Source organism: Trifolium pratense, linkage group LG2 (assembly GCF_020283565.1).
Source record: "Trifolium pratense cultivar HEN17-A07 linkage group LG2, ARS_RC_1.1, whole genome shotgun sequence".
Lineage (NCBI taxonomy): Eukaryota > Viridiplantae > Streptophyta > Magnoliopsida > Fabales > Fabaceae > Trifolium > Trifolium pratense.
The window spans coordinates 64238661-64254432 of NC_060060.1; the positions used below are offsets into that span (position 1 = coordinate 64238661).

General features: G+C 31.1%; 2 protein-coding genes across 2 annotated transcripts; both read right to left on the minus strand.

Moving 5' to 3' along the window:
* Positions 1 to 100: 100 nt before the first annotated feature.
* Positions 101 to 2453, minus strand: LOC123911417. Its single transcript, XM_045962822.1, has 6 exons — positions 2313 to 2453; positions 2197 to 2224; positions 1885 to 2078; positions 1690 to 1726; positions 1305 to 1522; positions 101 to 916 (listed from the first exon to the last, which is right to left on the minus strand). Exons 1-6 carry the CDS (start codon positions 2385 to 2387, stop codon positions 263 to 265), a joined length of 1206 nt encoding a protein of 401 aa, XP_045818778.1. The 5' UTR covers positions 2388 to 2453; the 3' UTR covers positions 101 to 262.
* A 5290-nt stretch (positions 2454 to 7743) lies between these two features.
* Positions 7744 to 15241, minus strand: LOC123911419 (polycomb group protein EMBRYONIC FLOWER 2-like). The gene is made up of 15 exons (XM_045962825.1): positions 15127 to 15241; positions 14817 to 14972; positions 14513 to 14568; positions 12954 to 13018; positions 12537 to 12589; positions 11608 to 11661; positions 11468 to 11527; positions 10708 to 10754; positions 10495 to 10616; positions 9989 to 10265; positions 9454 to 9502; positions 9058 to 9141; positions 8671 to 8750; positions 8440 to 8529; positions 7744 to 8117 (listed from the first exon to the last, which is right to left on the minus strand). The coding sequence occupies exons 2-15, from the start codon at positions 14940 to 14942 to the stop codon at positions 7994 to 7996; spliced, it is 1287 nt and encodes a 428-aa protein (XP_045818781.1). The 5' UTR covers positions 14943 to 14972; positions 15127 to 15241; the 3' UTR covers positions 7744 to 7993.
* Between the last annotated feature and the right edge of the window lie 531 nt (positions 15242 to 15772).

Sequence of the window (15772 nt, forward strand, 5' to 3'; positions counted from 1 at the left end):
ACTGTCCCAACATTCAAAGTGTTGTCAACCAAATGCATGAGCAGTACAAGATATTCTGTTTTTTTTAAAGACAGAAATTATAACAAAACCAGATAGCACAAAGCATAAATCATACTTTGGTTATGAAAAATAGAGTTTCACAAAGCTACACAATACACCCCTCATAATGTTTCAGCAATTTTGGTTTTCTTAATGCTACAAATACTACTACTTTTATTGACAACCAAATAGGCTAGAGCACTTAGAAAACGAGCCAACTTTGTCAATGAGGGGAGATATTTCCAACCCTACGAACCCATCGCTCAAGCCTAAGTTGCTTCAAAGCAGGCCCATGATCAGGTTTACATTTCTGTGGGCATTGCCATTTCCCTGCAATCTCCATAACATTGGATTGTTGAAGATGTGTTGCTTCTGTCAATGCCTTTCTCTTTGTAACATTACTCTTTTCACATGCCAATGGAACTGCTCCTGTACTTGTTGAACACTGCAACAAGGTCTTTTCCGGTTTCTTCCAAGAATTTTCATCATTTGATCTCTTGCAACTGTTCTTCCTTGTTGTAACAAAACCATCATTTTCTTTATTTGTTGTACAAGTTGAGCTTCCAGTCGAGAAGCTTTTAGCTAAACTTGAGCTAATGTCAGGCTTCTCAGCTTTTGATTCCGCTTCTTTAGTAGTATCATTCTTTTGTACTAGCTTTGGAGGCCTCATTGCACATGTATCGGTGTCCAATGACATTAAACGTGCTTCTCCATTACAGCCAGAACTTCTATGATTCTGGTTCACCGTCTCCTTGTGCTTGGTTGAACCAAGACTATGTTGCAATGCCTTATCTTCCATGCATGGCTGCAAAATCTTTTCCAAATAGGAAGTATCGGCAACAGTTAAATTTTTCTTCATTCGAGCACTACCATCACCCTATCATTATCAACATCAAAGAAAAACTGTGAGCTCAAATTACTTGGAGAAACACATGTATTTCGATTCATATATTGAACAAACTTTATTCCTTTGAACTTTTGCAGAGTAAATGATCTACTTCTAGGTGCAAATGAGCGTAAACATTTACCTTTGAACTTTGGCAAAGTAAACAGTATTCATTCATGCCCTCAACTAACTAAATGATTTACTTCTAGGTTTAATTGAGCATACATGTTTATTGTCATATTACAAAGATGAATAAGATGCACGATCAGAGAATAAAAGTTATTGACATCGATCATTAAGACACTAACCAAATATGTATTATTTACCAATTACTCACATAACAGATTTTATCAGAGAAATTAGAATTTTTTTGTCTTACCTCCATGGTTTTATCAAAAGAGCTATTGCGTTCAGCACAAACTTTCAGTTGCAAATTCTCAGACTGGCCTTCATCTTTGTTTACGACTTCAAAGTTGAACCTCTCCTCCTCGGACTTATTCCCATCAGAAACTTCTTCATCACTTAAAAGACTACTTGTATCAAACGCTGAAGACTCATAATTGTAGCTTGAGAACCAGTTTCTGATATCTGGAGGTTCTGAATGTCCCGGGACCAAAAAGCGCACACAATTCAACCACTATTAGCTTGTCGGAATAATTGACTATTTCACATATTATAAAAATTTGCAGAGAAGTCCTCTTGGCAGCCAAATTATAAATTCTTTTAGCAAAAGAAATTCTAAAAGAAGCATTGAGAACACATACCAGAGAAGAGTGAGCATGAGCTGCAATGATCCAGATTCTGCAAAGGAAAATAAAAGCAACAACAAAAAAAAAAATCAGAAATTTCTTTTTTACTCAAAAAAATTAGGCATAAAATTATTTCAAGATTCTTATAATATTTTCATTTGCATTAATATTTCAGATTGAAAAATGAAAAATTGGTTTAAAATATTTCACCTTGGTGAAACATGGGTCTTCATTATGACTATCATCTTTATCTTGAACCCTAACCCTATCAAAATCCTCTTCATGTTCTTCATCTTGCTCCGACCCACGTCTACTGAAATCCGAATCTTGGAGAGTGAAATTAGAATCTAAATTGGGAGACTGATATTCATAGCTTGAGAACCAATTCCCAACATCAGGTGGCTCTGAAAGAAAAAGGAAATCCCTTTTCAGGTTTTTTGTGTGTAAAAATTAGAACCCACGAAATTATTCACTCCTAATTGCAATTCTCATGATTTATTCCAATAAGATATGGAAACATACCAGAAGGGCACGAAGGCGAACTCGAAACCTAAAAGAAAGAAAACATTTATAAACACTAACTCATAAATCATAGAGAAAGAAAGATTAGAGATTGGGAGAATAAGTAAAATGGGTACCTGGGGTTTGATGCTGATTTGAAGGTTTGGGATTGAATCCATGGAAGGAAATGCAATGCAACCAACGAGATACATGAATGTTACTTTTAACTTTTAAGTTTTGCAGTTTTTCACGATGTTCTTCAAAATTTTGAAATTGCCGCTACTTTTTTAACGCGCGTTTGGCTTTTACTTTTGGGTAACGCGCTTTTGCTTTATTCATTTTACTTTTGGCTTTTATTCATTTGCTAGTACAACTGCTAACATTAAAATGTATCTTTTTTTAATTAATAGAGCAATTTGAAATAAAATTTTGTTAAAGGTAAAAAAAAAAAAATAATAGTATATTAGACTAAGATTTCAATAGAAGAAAACTTGACTTTCTATTTTGAGTTACATTTAATATTTTAATTCGTGAGTGTAGAGTGGATTAATGTTTGGTGAGCACTCCGGTACACGTCTTATGTGGATGTGTACCGGTACACTGTTGAGGTGTATAATTTTAATTGGTCCACGTATAATGATAATTTAACATGTTATTTAAAGACTTATTTAAATAGAAGTTTTCTAAATTACTCTTTTAATTTACAAAAATTTCAAAATGGAGATTATTGTAATTTAGAAACCTTAAAAAAGAAAGTAAATATCTCGCCTCTCTCTCTCCTTTAATCTTGGTTTTAACTTTTAATATATGTATTTTTTTTCCATCAATTTCTTTTCTTTTTTTTTGTAATTATAGCACCCATTGAATTCAGTCTGATCTCTTTTTTTTCCATTAAGTTTATATTTTTATTTGATATCTGCAATTTCGTGATTTTTCAATGTCTGACCAATGGATTTTTTTTTTAGGATGTGGGTGTTGGATTTTTTGTTTTAGGTTTATTAAGTATTAGCGGTCATAGAAAATTGCCCTTATTTTTGTTTTTTCTAGTGGGGTTAGGATGAATAGAAATCTCATGATAAATTTGAACTGGCTTAGTTTAAGACAAAAATTTGAGAGTAAAAACCGTATATTTGCCATGATACCATGATTATATATTGAAGGGTCGTATTTCTGAAAATCAAAGTTGAAAGATGTTGTTAATTTTTGTTTAGAAAAATAGTATTTTTGAAGAAAATTAAAGTCGAAAGGTGTTGTTAATTTTTGTTTAGAAGGGTAGTATTTCTGAAGAAAATCGAAGTTGAAAGACGTTGTTGAGTTTTGCTTAGAATATTTGTATTTCTCGAAGAAAAAAAAATCAAAGTTAAAAGATATTATTGATTTTTGTTTTCCGTGCGTGACGGCGGAATGACATTGGGGATGTTGTTTTAGTAATAGCTTATGCTCTTTATATATATAAAACAAAGGGTTAAATATGTTTTTGGTCCTATAGTTTCCCATAATTTTCGTTTTAGTCCCTAAAGTTTGTTTTCACACTTTTTAGTCCCTGAAGTTTCATCGGTCAATGTTTTTAGTCCCTACTTTTCATTCAACTCGTGCGTACCATTTGAAATTTTAATTTTTTTTCCGCGGTCATGATTAGTACATTATATGAATATTTGTTACTAAAGTTTAAATTTTTTTTAACATGAATTTATTAGTTATTTGCACATAAAGTTTAATATATATTTACGGTTGAACCATTAATATATATAATTATTAAAATACATTTTTTTTTTACAAAAAAACTTATAATTCTTAATATGTATATATATTATTGTAATACTGTTAATTTTTAGTGTTTCCTAATATATTTTATTGGTTAAATAAATTTAATTTTTTGTCTTCATAAAAATATGTCATGCTTTCATCCCTACAAATTGTTGATGCATGCAATTATCGCCATGTTGTTAAGTTGATGTGTATTTATGATAATTTTGCAAATACGTGTTGAACATTATAAAAAGTTTGTTCAAAAATAAGGAGCTCAATATTTGGTTTTTAAGTCAAAATATTTGTTACTTTTATCTTCATATTTTGATTTCAAAAACTCATATTTAATTCATTTTATTTTGAAAAATGCTAAAGTTTTGTAAATGAACTTTTTAGATTGTTCTATAAATGTTTGATTGTCGAAATTTAAATTCATAAGTTATTGTTAGTTCAATTAGGTGATATTGAACGACTTCATTGAGAATATTAGAAATCCTTAATGAAAGTAAGTATAATTATAATGATAGTAATTTTGAAAGAAATCAAACTTGAAAGATGTTGTTAACTTTTGTTTATAAAGATAGTATTTTTGAAAAAAATCGAAGTTGAAAGATGTTGTTGATTTTTGTTTAGAAAGGTAGTATTTTTGAAGAAAATCGAAGTTGAAAGATATTGTTGATTTTTAGAATGGTAGTATTTCTGAAGAAAATCAAAAATGAAATATGTTAATTTTTGTTTACTATGATGGCAGAATGACATTAAGGAATAAAGTTGGGATTTTGTTTTACATCTTTACTTTTATTACTTTAACAAGATGATTATTTGTCTTGTTGGTAAGTTGTATGTGTTGTTAACGTATGGTCATGGGTTCTGATTCTAATCCAGATAAATTATAATACAGACCACTTCATTAAGTGGTCCATGGTGGACCAGTCATTAATAACATTATAACGAATATAAATTTTACAAAATTCACCGTTGGATTGAAAGTTTATATCATATAGATCATCCATAAAAAAATTTAGAAAAATCGAAAGTTTATATCATATATATATATATATATATATATATATATATATATATATATATATATATATATATATATATATGTCAATAACATATAAAATGATTTTCAATTTTTCTAATTTTTTTTATAGATGATCTATATGATATAAACTTTCAATCTAACGGTAAGTTTTGTAAAATATGTATTCGGTAAATCACTTGTCCACGGTGGACCACTCGTGAAGGCGGTCCACCATAGCATTAGCCTTCTAATCCATCATAGGCCAAATTTTGTTTTACTATTTTTTTACTAAATTTTTAGTCTTTACAAAATTAGAATCTTTTGATCTAGTGGTGAAAGGTTTGGGTAGTCGCTTGAGGTCATGGGGTAGTGGTAAAAATGTCTATTTGGATTAAATTATTTCTAAACTTATAAAAAAAAATAACTTATGCAAATAAATAATTGTTAAATCTCAACTATAACTGAAATAACAGTTACTTAAAATTTCTTCATGAACCAATTTTTATTTTGCTTTTATTTTTTAGCTTATGAAAAATATTTTTTACAAACAACTAAACTTTGATTTATAAGTTGCTTAAAAAAATATTAATTTACAAGTTTTCCCTAGTGAAAATGGTGAAGGCTAACATGCACAAATGTCTTAAGTGGTGCACGTGTGCTTGTTAAAATTATACAAAATTCACCGTTGGATTGAAAGTTTATATCATATAGATCATTCATACAAATTTTTCATAAATTCTTTGACAAGCTTATAAATAATATATAAGAGCTTATTTATTTTTCCAAGTTTAAAAATAAGTCAATAAGTTTTATCCTTAAATCATATTTAACCCTACGAACCTACTAATTTCAAAAATCCTAACTCAACTCTTAACGCCGATATTAAATCATATTTCAATTAGATTGTTCAAAATCACTTAATTGGGATGACATACAGTAGATACTTAGAAATTGTAATTTTGATAATCTAATGGTTAGTCGAACAGATTGTGGTACCATCCGCGGGATTTCTGTAAATACCTGAAATGGAATGATGGCAGAAAGAATTTCGATACAAGCATAACGACTGTGACAAGGGAAATCAATTTTCTATGAAACAATTCAATACCACCTAGTTGGAATGACACACGTATGATTCAAATTTTTGACAATATAAACACCTCAATATCAACTAGTTTGATTAATTGTTATTCAAAAAACCTAGTTATCAAGAACTGATAATTAAGTCTCTACCAATTCATTTTTTTTTGTCAATAGTCTCTACCAATTCTACCATAAGAACTAATGAAATAAATTGACCAAATTGAAATGGAAAATATTTAAGAATTTAAATGTCGACAATCTAACGGTTCAACATTAACTAATTAGATTAACTATTACAATAAAATATTTAAGCATATTAAAAAATTTAAGTTTTTTTGTACAAAAAAATAATTATATGTGTTAATGGTTAAACAGTAAATAAATATTAAACTTTGTAAATTAATAATATTAAAAAAAATGAAAGAAAATAATAATAATAATAATAATAATATAAAAAAATTGTTTAAATCATACGTTTTTTTTTATAGAAAATACAATGTGTTGAGTGTTGTTAAAATACTAAAATTATATTATTTTAAAGGATATTAAATAATATTAAATTATTTGAATCTTGTTAAAAAAATGTGACATAGATTAAAAGATTTGATGCATGTTTTGATTTATTGTGGAACATGATTGATTGACTATATTTATGTGAATGATACATTTATAAATATTAAAAAGTTGTGTCTAATGATGAAAACTTAATAAAGAAACGAAATCTACATTAAATGGTTGACACCTATTAACCATCTCAGCGGTGTACCGGTACACATCCACATAATATGTGTACCGAAGAATTCACCTTAAGGTGATGGTGTTTAGTTTATATATAGTCATTTTATAAATTATACATAAGTTAATATCTAGTGCAATATTTAAACTCGCGATAATATAAAGTTTATGACATCTCTATCGGACACGAGCAAAGTTGTCAGCAGCATTTTCCTAGTGGTGAAATAAAAGGAAGGTTGATCGAAGGATTGGATCTACATGAAGCTTAACATTCTAGCTTAGGCGGAAGACAATCCTCAGACAACCTACCGACACTTCACTTTTCGAACGAGCTAACCAAGGCTACCTTCAATCGCACCAAATCTAACGTTAGATTACTCTCACAACATAGGCGCTATTGCCACCTTCTGTAGCCCTTCATGCACCATCTCAAAAGCAAATCCATGACTCAAAACCAAAGCTCGTTGTTATCTTTTCCACAAAATCAATTACTTTCTATATTGTGCGGCGCTCCTTCAATTGAGCCCTTAACTTTCGTAAAAAGTGGTTCTAGGATTTGAAACAACAATAGAGAATCATGCAACAGCTCTGAAGAGTTTCTAGCAAACAATGCCGAAGAGTTTCTAGTTACCAATGACGTTTCACAATTCAGTGTAGCGACGATAATATGTTCTTCCCGTATATACTTTTTCATGTACCATTTTAATGCACATGTCACGGCAGATGGATGAATAAAAAGATCCAAGGGGTGAGGAAAAAGGGAGGTTGACTATGACACAATTGGCACTATCCGGCAAGAGATGACGGAGGTGGGTGAGAAAACCAATGTAATAGTCCATGGAAGGTCTGGCGAAGCTTTATTATTCAAAGATGAAAAAATGTCGTGTATGGTGCATAACCTACCAGACTTGTGTATCATAGACAGGCCATTCCTGGCATAAAATGTTTTCTTCTAATTATTTTAAGCTAAAAGATTTCATAAAAGTTCAATGTCATTAAAATTAAGAGAAATATTGTATGGTGAATGTAATATAACATTTTTTTCAAGCAGATGCTGTAAAACTTTTAGTACTGTATACATTTTTATAACTGTATAAAATAATTTTTTGGTTTATAACTTAGACAACACATAATTCATTAAGAAATTGATAGTACAACAATTTGTTACAAATACAGGGCACAGAAGAGTATATATATATTGCCTGTGACCGAGTCAGTTGGTCTTCAATCTGTACCAGTATCCGATCCCCCGTTTTTGTAGTTATCTAATATTATATTGCAGTTGTTCATTGTGCAAGCATCAAGTAGACCATGATTCCAAAGTTTGATCATGAATAATCTCCAACACCTGAACATGAAGAAGATATTTAATTTTTCAAAAATATAAATTTGAAAATTTTAATAAGATGAGATATGCAGCAAGCAAAAGCTAAAGGAAGAAAACTTAAATAAGATGTACACTTTCAAGTGGTTGACATATTGGAAATTCATACAACAAGGCACGAATTATTTAAGCATAATAAGCAATTCAGTTTTTGTTCTTTTAAATGATAAAAAATGCATGTTTTCAGGATCAATATCTATGCTTGTTTTGGATTATCCTTCAGAATAAAAACTTTTTAGCAGGGAAATTACAGAACTCAGAGGGGAGAAAGGAGCAGAATGAGTACCAAAATAAAGCTTGGGACGAAATCAGCTCTTTTGCATGAAGCTTGGAAAATGCCTCACAAGCCCACGGAACATGACCATCAGCCAGTACCCTACCACAGTAAACAAAACACAAGAATCAACAATAATCATGCACATGATACATAACATTTGTTTAACTTATTCTGCAGAAACCGTTAAGGAGGAAAAGAAACAAAAATAAAATATAAATATTGGCGGTCATCAATGGACACCTTTGTTTCCTCATAAAAGAGTTCCAGAGATGCATGAGCTGCTTTTCATCTTTGGAAACATCCACAAAATCATCAAGCATCTGCAACATTAAAAGTTCAACATTAAACAACGGTGATTAATGTTAATTTGGTAGGACTTTAAATATCCAATAGTAAACTGCACGAGATCTAGAAAAGGATCAAAATGAACGGGGAATTTTACGAAGTTAAAAGAAACAGCATAATTTCAATAAATTGTAATTAAGAGTTGGAGAGCCATACTATATTAAATGTCCATGTTCGGTCTACAAAATGTGCTCGGAAGGAACAATCTAAATGACTAAATGCATCACTTTGAAATATTCAAAAGACCAAAAAACAAGCATTTGAAAGATATTTTAAGCTTACCCTTCTATCTTCCAGGTTAGCAACACCATCATCAACTTCATCTTCACTATCACGATCTGATAACACTTGGTCTAATGCCATGGGCTTCAATTAACACACAACAAAACAAGAGATGGACTTTGTTTGTTAGAGATTAAATTAAATTTCTCAAAGCTAACGGTATCTACAAGATGAGGTTAACAGTCTGGTATTAAATCCATATGTGGGAGATGCTATATAGCTGTAACAGTTATCAAATCAAAAGGACTTTTTTTTTGGATCATAACACTTAAAAGAACCTGTTATTCACTTGTAGAAATTAACTTATACATATACATAAAATAGTCCATACACCAAGCATGTTAAGAAGCGCAATAAGTGAATAAAAATTCAGAGAGATGTAAGATAATCAATCACCTGAACTCTATGTGAGTGAAAGAACTGCCTCTTCTGCAGGAGCATCCGGCTGGAGAAACAGTTTTGACAAAAATGAATCAAAATGCCCATATCAGGACTTCATAAGATTTAAAAAAAAAAATTATGGTAGTGACTCAACCCTCTCAAACTAATAATATTTTATGGTGATTACAAAATTTAAAAGGCATTATTAAAAAACATATATCTGATGATGCAACAGTAAGAAACTTCAATCACAGAACATGGCTGACAGAAATACGATACATGAATTGTTCAACTCAAACAGGCATTCAGATTGGTATACTTTTATATTATTCACTGGTTAAGTTTGATATTCAGCCTGGTCATTAAAACATTGTTAGCAACCAATTACTTATATATTTCATTAAACAGACAGCAAAGCAACATCAGATATAAATTAAATAACAGAATTTAAAATATAGTCGAGCATGATAAATTCATTTAAAACTCAAGTTTATACCAACAAAAATACAAGATAAGAAACAACAAGGCTCTGTGAACATAGTCAACATACTTTTTTGAGTCTGAACGGTCCGTATTTAACTTCTTTGCTTTAGTAGGCAGAGCAGGATCACTTTTATATACAGATTTGCTACATTCAGGGTCCTCCGAAGATTGGGGCATGGCAATTGAAACACCTGGAATGTTAAAACTAGATTCTACATGCTCAACGTAATCCATGGTGCTAGGATGATCAGGACCAAATTTTACCCCACCATTTCCTTCATTCTGCAAATTCTTCTCACTATGAGATGCTCTAGACATATTCTCCCCTTTGCATGACAGGATATCTACAAATAACTTCAGAATTTCAGTCCATTTCACAAAGAATTTATGGCCAATGAATTGTATAGACATTACACTTTATTAAAAAATTTGGAATAAAAGAGTAGGTATTTGTCCCTCCCCTATATACTACAGTAGAAGAATATAAACGTAGTGCATCATAGCCAATTTTATGCGCTTTAGAGGCCCCCAAAAAATGTCCTTTTTCTTATAAGCAAAAAATAAATTTGATACCATCGTCTTTCTGTAGAGTCCCATTTTGTATGCCTTCTGGTGAATCCAACTTCAAGAACTTTATATTGGTGTGCTTCTGATTTTTAAAAGAGCTTTTTGGTCTACGCTTTCGAGGTCTAGAACTGTATAGTTTATTAAATAACATCAAAGTCAATAATCTAAAAATCATATAAATTAATCAGTGATTGCTTTAACAAGAAATTGAAAACCAACCAGAAGAAGAAGGGTTGTGTTTGTGGAATTACTCCATCAGCAACATTCTGCATAGATATAGATACACCACGTGTCAATAAATTAAATAATTAGTAAAAAACAAATCAAAGACTTCAAATGAAGAATCCAATCAAGTAGTCATCAAAAAGGAAAGTTCATAATTCAATCTTAGTAACATGACCGACACATTTGAGACAAATGTTCTGTTGAAACTTTCCAGGCATGCATGACAGACTAATGCTAGGTCATCTTTAAACCTTTATGCTTTGTTCATCCGTTGACCAACACCTATAGGAATACATTGGGCAACTGACACATTTTGCAGCAGCAAAAAAGGATAAGATAGTGGAAATTGATACCGTTTAAAGATATTCCATGATTATAGGATGCATTATAACATTTTATCATCAATACCACAACCCATAAAACTAAACAGATCCAATCAAGTTAAACTATTCGACAGCATTTTTATGGTAATCACCTCAAAAACAAGATTCTATGGGATAATCAATCTATGAATTCATTAGGAATGAGAAGAGAATACCTCTGTTGACATCATAAAAAGGAAAAAATGTATTATTAGGCTAGATCTTAGTTTTTTTTTCTTTCAATAGTACCAATGAGTTACTCCTGAACTTAATCAACATTCAACAATAACTTGATACAATTTGCAATCCATACACAAAATAATTCAATCACCAATTTACAATCCCTAAGCAAAATAATACATTCACCACATCCAATTTAAGAAGGTTCTGACCTCTGATCTCAGTATGTCAATTTTTACAGAGACGTTCACTGCTTGGTAATCATCAGTAACCTAAAAATTAAAACTAGTTTTAAAAACCATTCAGAAAAAATCAAATATAAAAAGTTGACTTTATAGGTACAGCTACAAACCCAGAACTCAAAATTGAACAGATCATGTGATGAACAAAGATGAAATCGCAAACCCTGCACAAATAAACTGAGATTGATAAACTTGCTAAAGAAAATGGAGAACTAAACTAGCTATTGATTAGAAGATAATGTGAAACTTACCATACGAGTTCATATATCTTTGATAAAAAAACTGAACATTTGTCAAAAATAAAAAACTGAACAGAACAAATATCCAAACGATAGAGTGACAAACACATCGTCATCAATTTGTCTCGTTAAGTTATAGCACAAATTAGGAAAATAATTTTAACATAATATGAGCAAGTTTTTTTTTTTTTTTTGACGAAATATAATATGAGCAAGTTGAGATGTATAAAATGTATTGAAATTATGTATCCAATCAACATTACCACAACAAAATATTACTATGTGGATGTTTGAGTTCATTTCTGTGAGAGGCAAAAGTGATTTGAAAAAACACAAAATTGATTTCAATCATTATTTGACATGTTTGGTGTTCCTGAGTAGAATTGTTTATGCCTCCAAAATAGATTCTAATTTAAAGCTAGTATTTGGAGCTACCATTAAGATAAAGGAATTTTAGCCTCAAATGTGTTGTTTGTTCTACTCAAGTTTACGTGAGTATATCCAAATATAAAACACTTTTAGAGTTTTAGTTCAACTCAGTTTTAACCAACAGGAACATTAAAAAACAAGTTTATACAAAATTAATTATCGTGGCTGTAGAACCAACCAAACTACATACACTCTGCCATTTAAACAGAAGAATGAGTGCATAAAATACTGAAAGTCGACAATTTTCCATGAAAAACAGTTTTTGAAGTTATCTTTTAGCCTCTAATAGACAAAAAAGGGACAACAACCTTCCTAATTATTAAACTATGAATGAACAGAGCAATTACTATAGCACAACTCACAGCATATACCTTAAAGCTCGCACACTGCATCAAGCAAAATGGACAAGAAAAGTCTTCAGTCACTACATTTGGAAAGAGACAGGAAATGTATCAGTACTGTCAAAATCACTATGTATATAAAAAAAATTGTCACAAGGAAAGAGAATAATATGACAGAACACCTAAAACAAATAAAAAGAGCAAAAAAAAAATGTCAACTCAAGAGAGTAATGTTTACAAAATCTTATTATTCCAAATTGAAGGTAGATGCAGTTCTGCACTTGAAAGCTATCAGCGTATGGAAGGAAGTTGAAATCAGTGAATAAAAAGATTGGCAAAATCTTTACTAGTTTCATGGTTCTCAAAAAATGTACTTATTTATATAGGAAGGCTGTGGTAAGATGCAGTGTTGAACATAGTTGGTGATAATTTGATAATATGATGTACCTTCAGTCTTCCGAAGCATGTTGTAACAGTCCCTATAGTTGAAAATCACAATTCCTGCTCGCACCCTTCAAAACAGATAGCCACCAAACATTTGCCACCCAATAAGGCGAAAAAGAAATACAATCAACAAGAAACGCAATGATAAAGCATAGCAGTAGAACTCCTTTGTTAATTGTTATTCAGGTAAACAAGCAAAAATTACCGGTTGTTGAATATAAAGTTTGAGAAAGACGTGAATGCAAATCACTTAAACTAGGAATCAATCCACTTACCATAAATATTGAAATATAAAACAACATAGCCTGTGCCTTTCTGAATAGTTTATACGTCTGCTTTTGCAGCTGGCTTAGCGTTTTTCCATAACAATTAAAGAAAAATAGCCAAATAATCACTGTTTTCTCCTTTTCCTAATGTTAACACCTTTCTTCAAAGAGACATTTACTTATTTTGAGCAGGTTGCCTCAACACTCGCTCCTTAATGAAGCAATGCATATTACATAATATCGATATCTGAAAATGGAGAATCTTTATTCGATATGCAAAGGGGCTGATTTTTCTTTTCCACTAAAACCTAAGTATGGTGCCTTAGCTCCTGTTATTGCTGTTCGCCAACAAATTAAGGACACATGTACTATGATTTCTCTCTTAACAATGTAAACCTACTCAGTATTGTCAATTGGGGATCGCGGAAAATAACGGGTTGTTCAAATTCTGCTACGAAACAATGCTATAGCCGCAATCTCACAATATTTTGTATTAAATAGCGTATTACGGAACAATAGCGAATTGTTCTTCAAACTCCACTTTGTAATAGCGCCGCTATCTCTGCCCTTGAACAGTGAATTGAAATTTCATTCGAGGATAAACCACCCGGCAACAGTGCCGGTTTTTCGAGAGTCCCAAATTACCACCACCCCCTTCAAGTAACATCCACACTACCACCCAGATTGAAGTCTTCACTTCTGTAAGTCGTCCTCTATCGTACACTTGGTGGTTTGATAGTCAAAGAAATGGTGGGGAATTTTTATTCTTACCAACTTGATCTTGTTGCACCGGGCAACAAACATTTGTGAACCATTTCACGAAGTACGTGTCCAGACCAGATAATCCATAGTCTCGATAATTAGCTCTCGGCCTTCCGGTCAAAAAACAACGTCAATGAAGACGTTTAGGCAACAATGTGGGTTTTTATACATCTCTTGGTTGGTTCTACATCATCATGTTTACTTTTTTTTCCATCAAGGGTTTGTATTCATAGCAAGTCAACCAAGTCTTATTAAAGTTCTCACACAATGGTACAAGGAAACAAAGCAATTACGATTTTGCAAATATAACTCGCCGGATTTTTCTTTTTAATACAAACCCTAGATTTTTTTTAAATAAACTATATCACACATGTCCTTAGTTTACTACCGAACAGTAATATCTAATAACATTTTGAATCAACAAAATCGTGCCAAATAAATGGTATAAAGAGTAATGTACTTCGACAAATGGAAAGACGAAACTAAAACTAAATGGAATAATACATGTATATAGTAGTTAGAAGAAATATTTACCTCCTTTTACGCTTTGCTTTTATTTTATAGCGCAAACATCTCCTAAGAAAAGTAGGCTGCAATAGAAATGAATTCCAAGTAATACCAATCAATATATCTTTCATTTCAAAACAAAAATAACAACAAATTTTGACAAAAATATTTTGATATTCAGCTAGATTTCAGTATTATTTCAGTATCTAAAGTACCAAAAGCATCCAATAAATTGATTTTATAGTACTTAATTGACCAAATCTTATTGATTATTATGAAATAATAAGCATATGAAAGTAAAAGATTTTGATGAGAAGGCAAAATGAATTACATTATGAAGAGAACGACGATAGAGAATATTGTAGAATTCAACAGGTTTGCAATAAACCAAAAGACTTTCATCAGCTGTAAGTTCTTCATCACCGGAATTATGCACCGGAGAATTTTGCCGGCACATTTTGTTTTTCTCTGATAAATAAATTTCAACCTACCACAACACCAAATCAAAGTTAAACACGCATTGTTAAACGCAATCACAGTTACTATAGGAGAGAGAGAGAGAGAGAGAGAGAGAGAGAGAGAGAGAGAGAGAGAGAGAGAGAGAGAGAGAGAGAGAGAGAGAGAGAGAGAGAGAGACTTACGAAGATGAGAGAGAAAGCGAAGGAACTCTTGTTCGCCGATAAAGAGATCTGGCGGAGAAAGGAAGGAACTAGCACCGTTAACGTTTTTTTTTATCTCTGTTTTGCTTTTGGGCTTAATTTGTTTACAACAATAATGGCTCATTTTAAATCTTAGCCCAATAGAGGGTCTTTGTTACATCAAGTATACTCTCTATTTTACTTTCTACACCGCTATACTCCCTCCGGCCTTATTTATAAGCAAAAATTGTTTTTTAGATTCATTGAAAAAGCAATATATCTAGTCTATATTTAAGCTAGATACATTGATTTTTCAATGAATTTAAAAATTAACTTTTACTTATAAATAAAGCCGAAGGGAGTACAAGTGAACGAAATACCGAATTATCTACTAAATTAGTCGCTGACTTTGTATATAAATAGATTTCTTGAGATTGTAAATACTTTAAATATGTTTGTTACTCTATTTAAATGTCAAGTTGATTTCAATATTTATCTAGTTGTTATCAAAATAGTTCATGATATTTTTAGCTTATCGGTCTTTGTTTATTTTTTTTATCAAATAGTCACAGTTTTAAATCGATATGTGCCACTTAAATTATGTGATGTTATTGTCCATATGATACTTAATACTCCACATCAACATATG

Excerpts from the sequence above, each read along its gene's own strand:
- LOC123911417 (XM_045962822.1), bottom strand. The coding sequence starts at position 2,387 with ATGTATCTCGTTGGTTGCATTGCATTTCCTTCCATGGATTCAATCCCA. Across the intron at positions 2,225-2,312 it reads AAATCAGCATCAAACCCCAG|GTTTCGAGTTCGCCTTCGTG; the intron begins GTACCCATTTTA and ends TCTTTCTTTTAG. Across the intron at positions 1,727-1,884 it reads AAGACCCATGTTTCACCAAG|AATCTGGATCATTGCAGCTC; the intron begins GTGAAATATTTT and ends TTTCCTTTGCAG.
- LOC123911419 (XM_045962825.1), bottom strand. The coding sequence starts at position 14,942 with ATGTGCCGGCAAAATTCTCCGGTGCATAATTCCGGTGATGAAGAACTT. Across the intron at positions 13,019-14,512 it reads AAAGCAAAGCGTAAAAGGAG|GGTGCGAGCAGGAATTGTGA; the intron begins GTAAATATTTCT and ends TCTGTTTTGAAG. Across the intron at positions 10,617-10,707 it reads ACACAACCCTTCTTCTTCTG|TTCTAGACCTCGAAAGCGTA; the intron begins GTTGGTTTTCAA and ends TAAACTATACAG.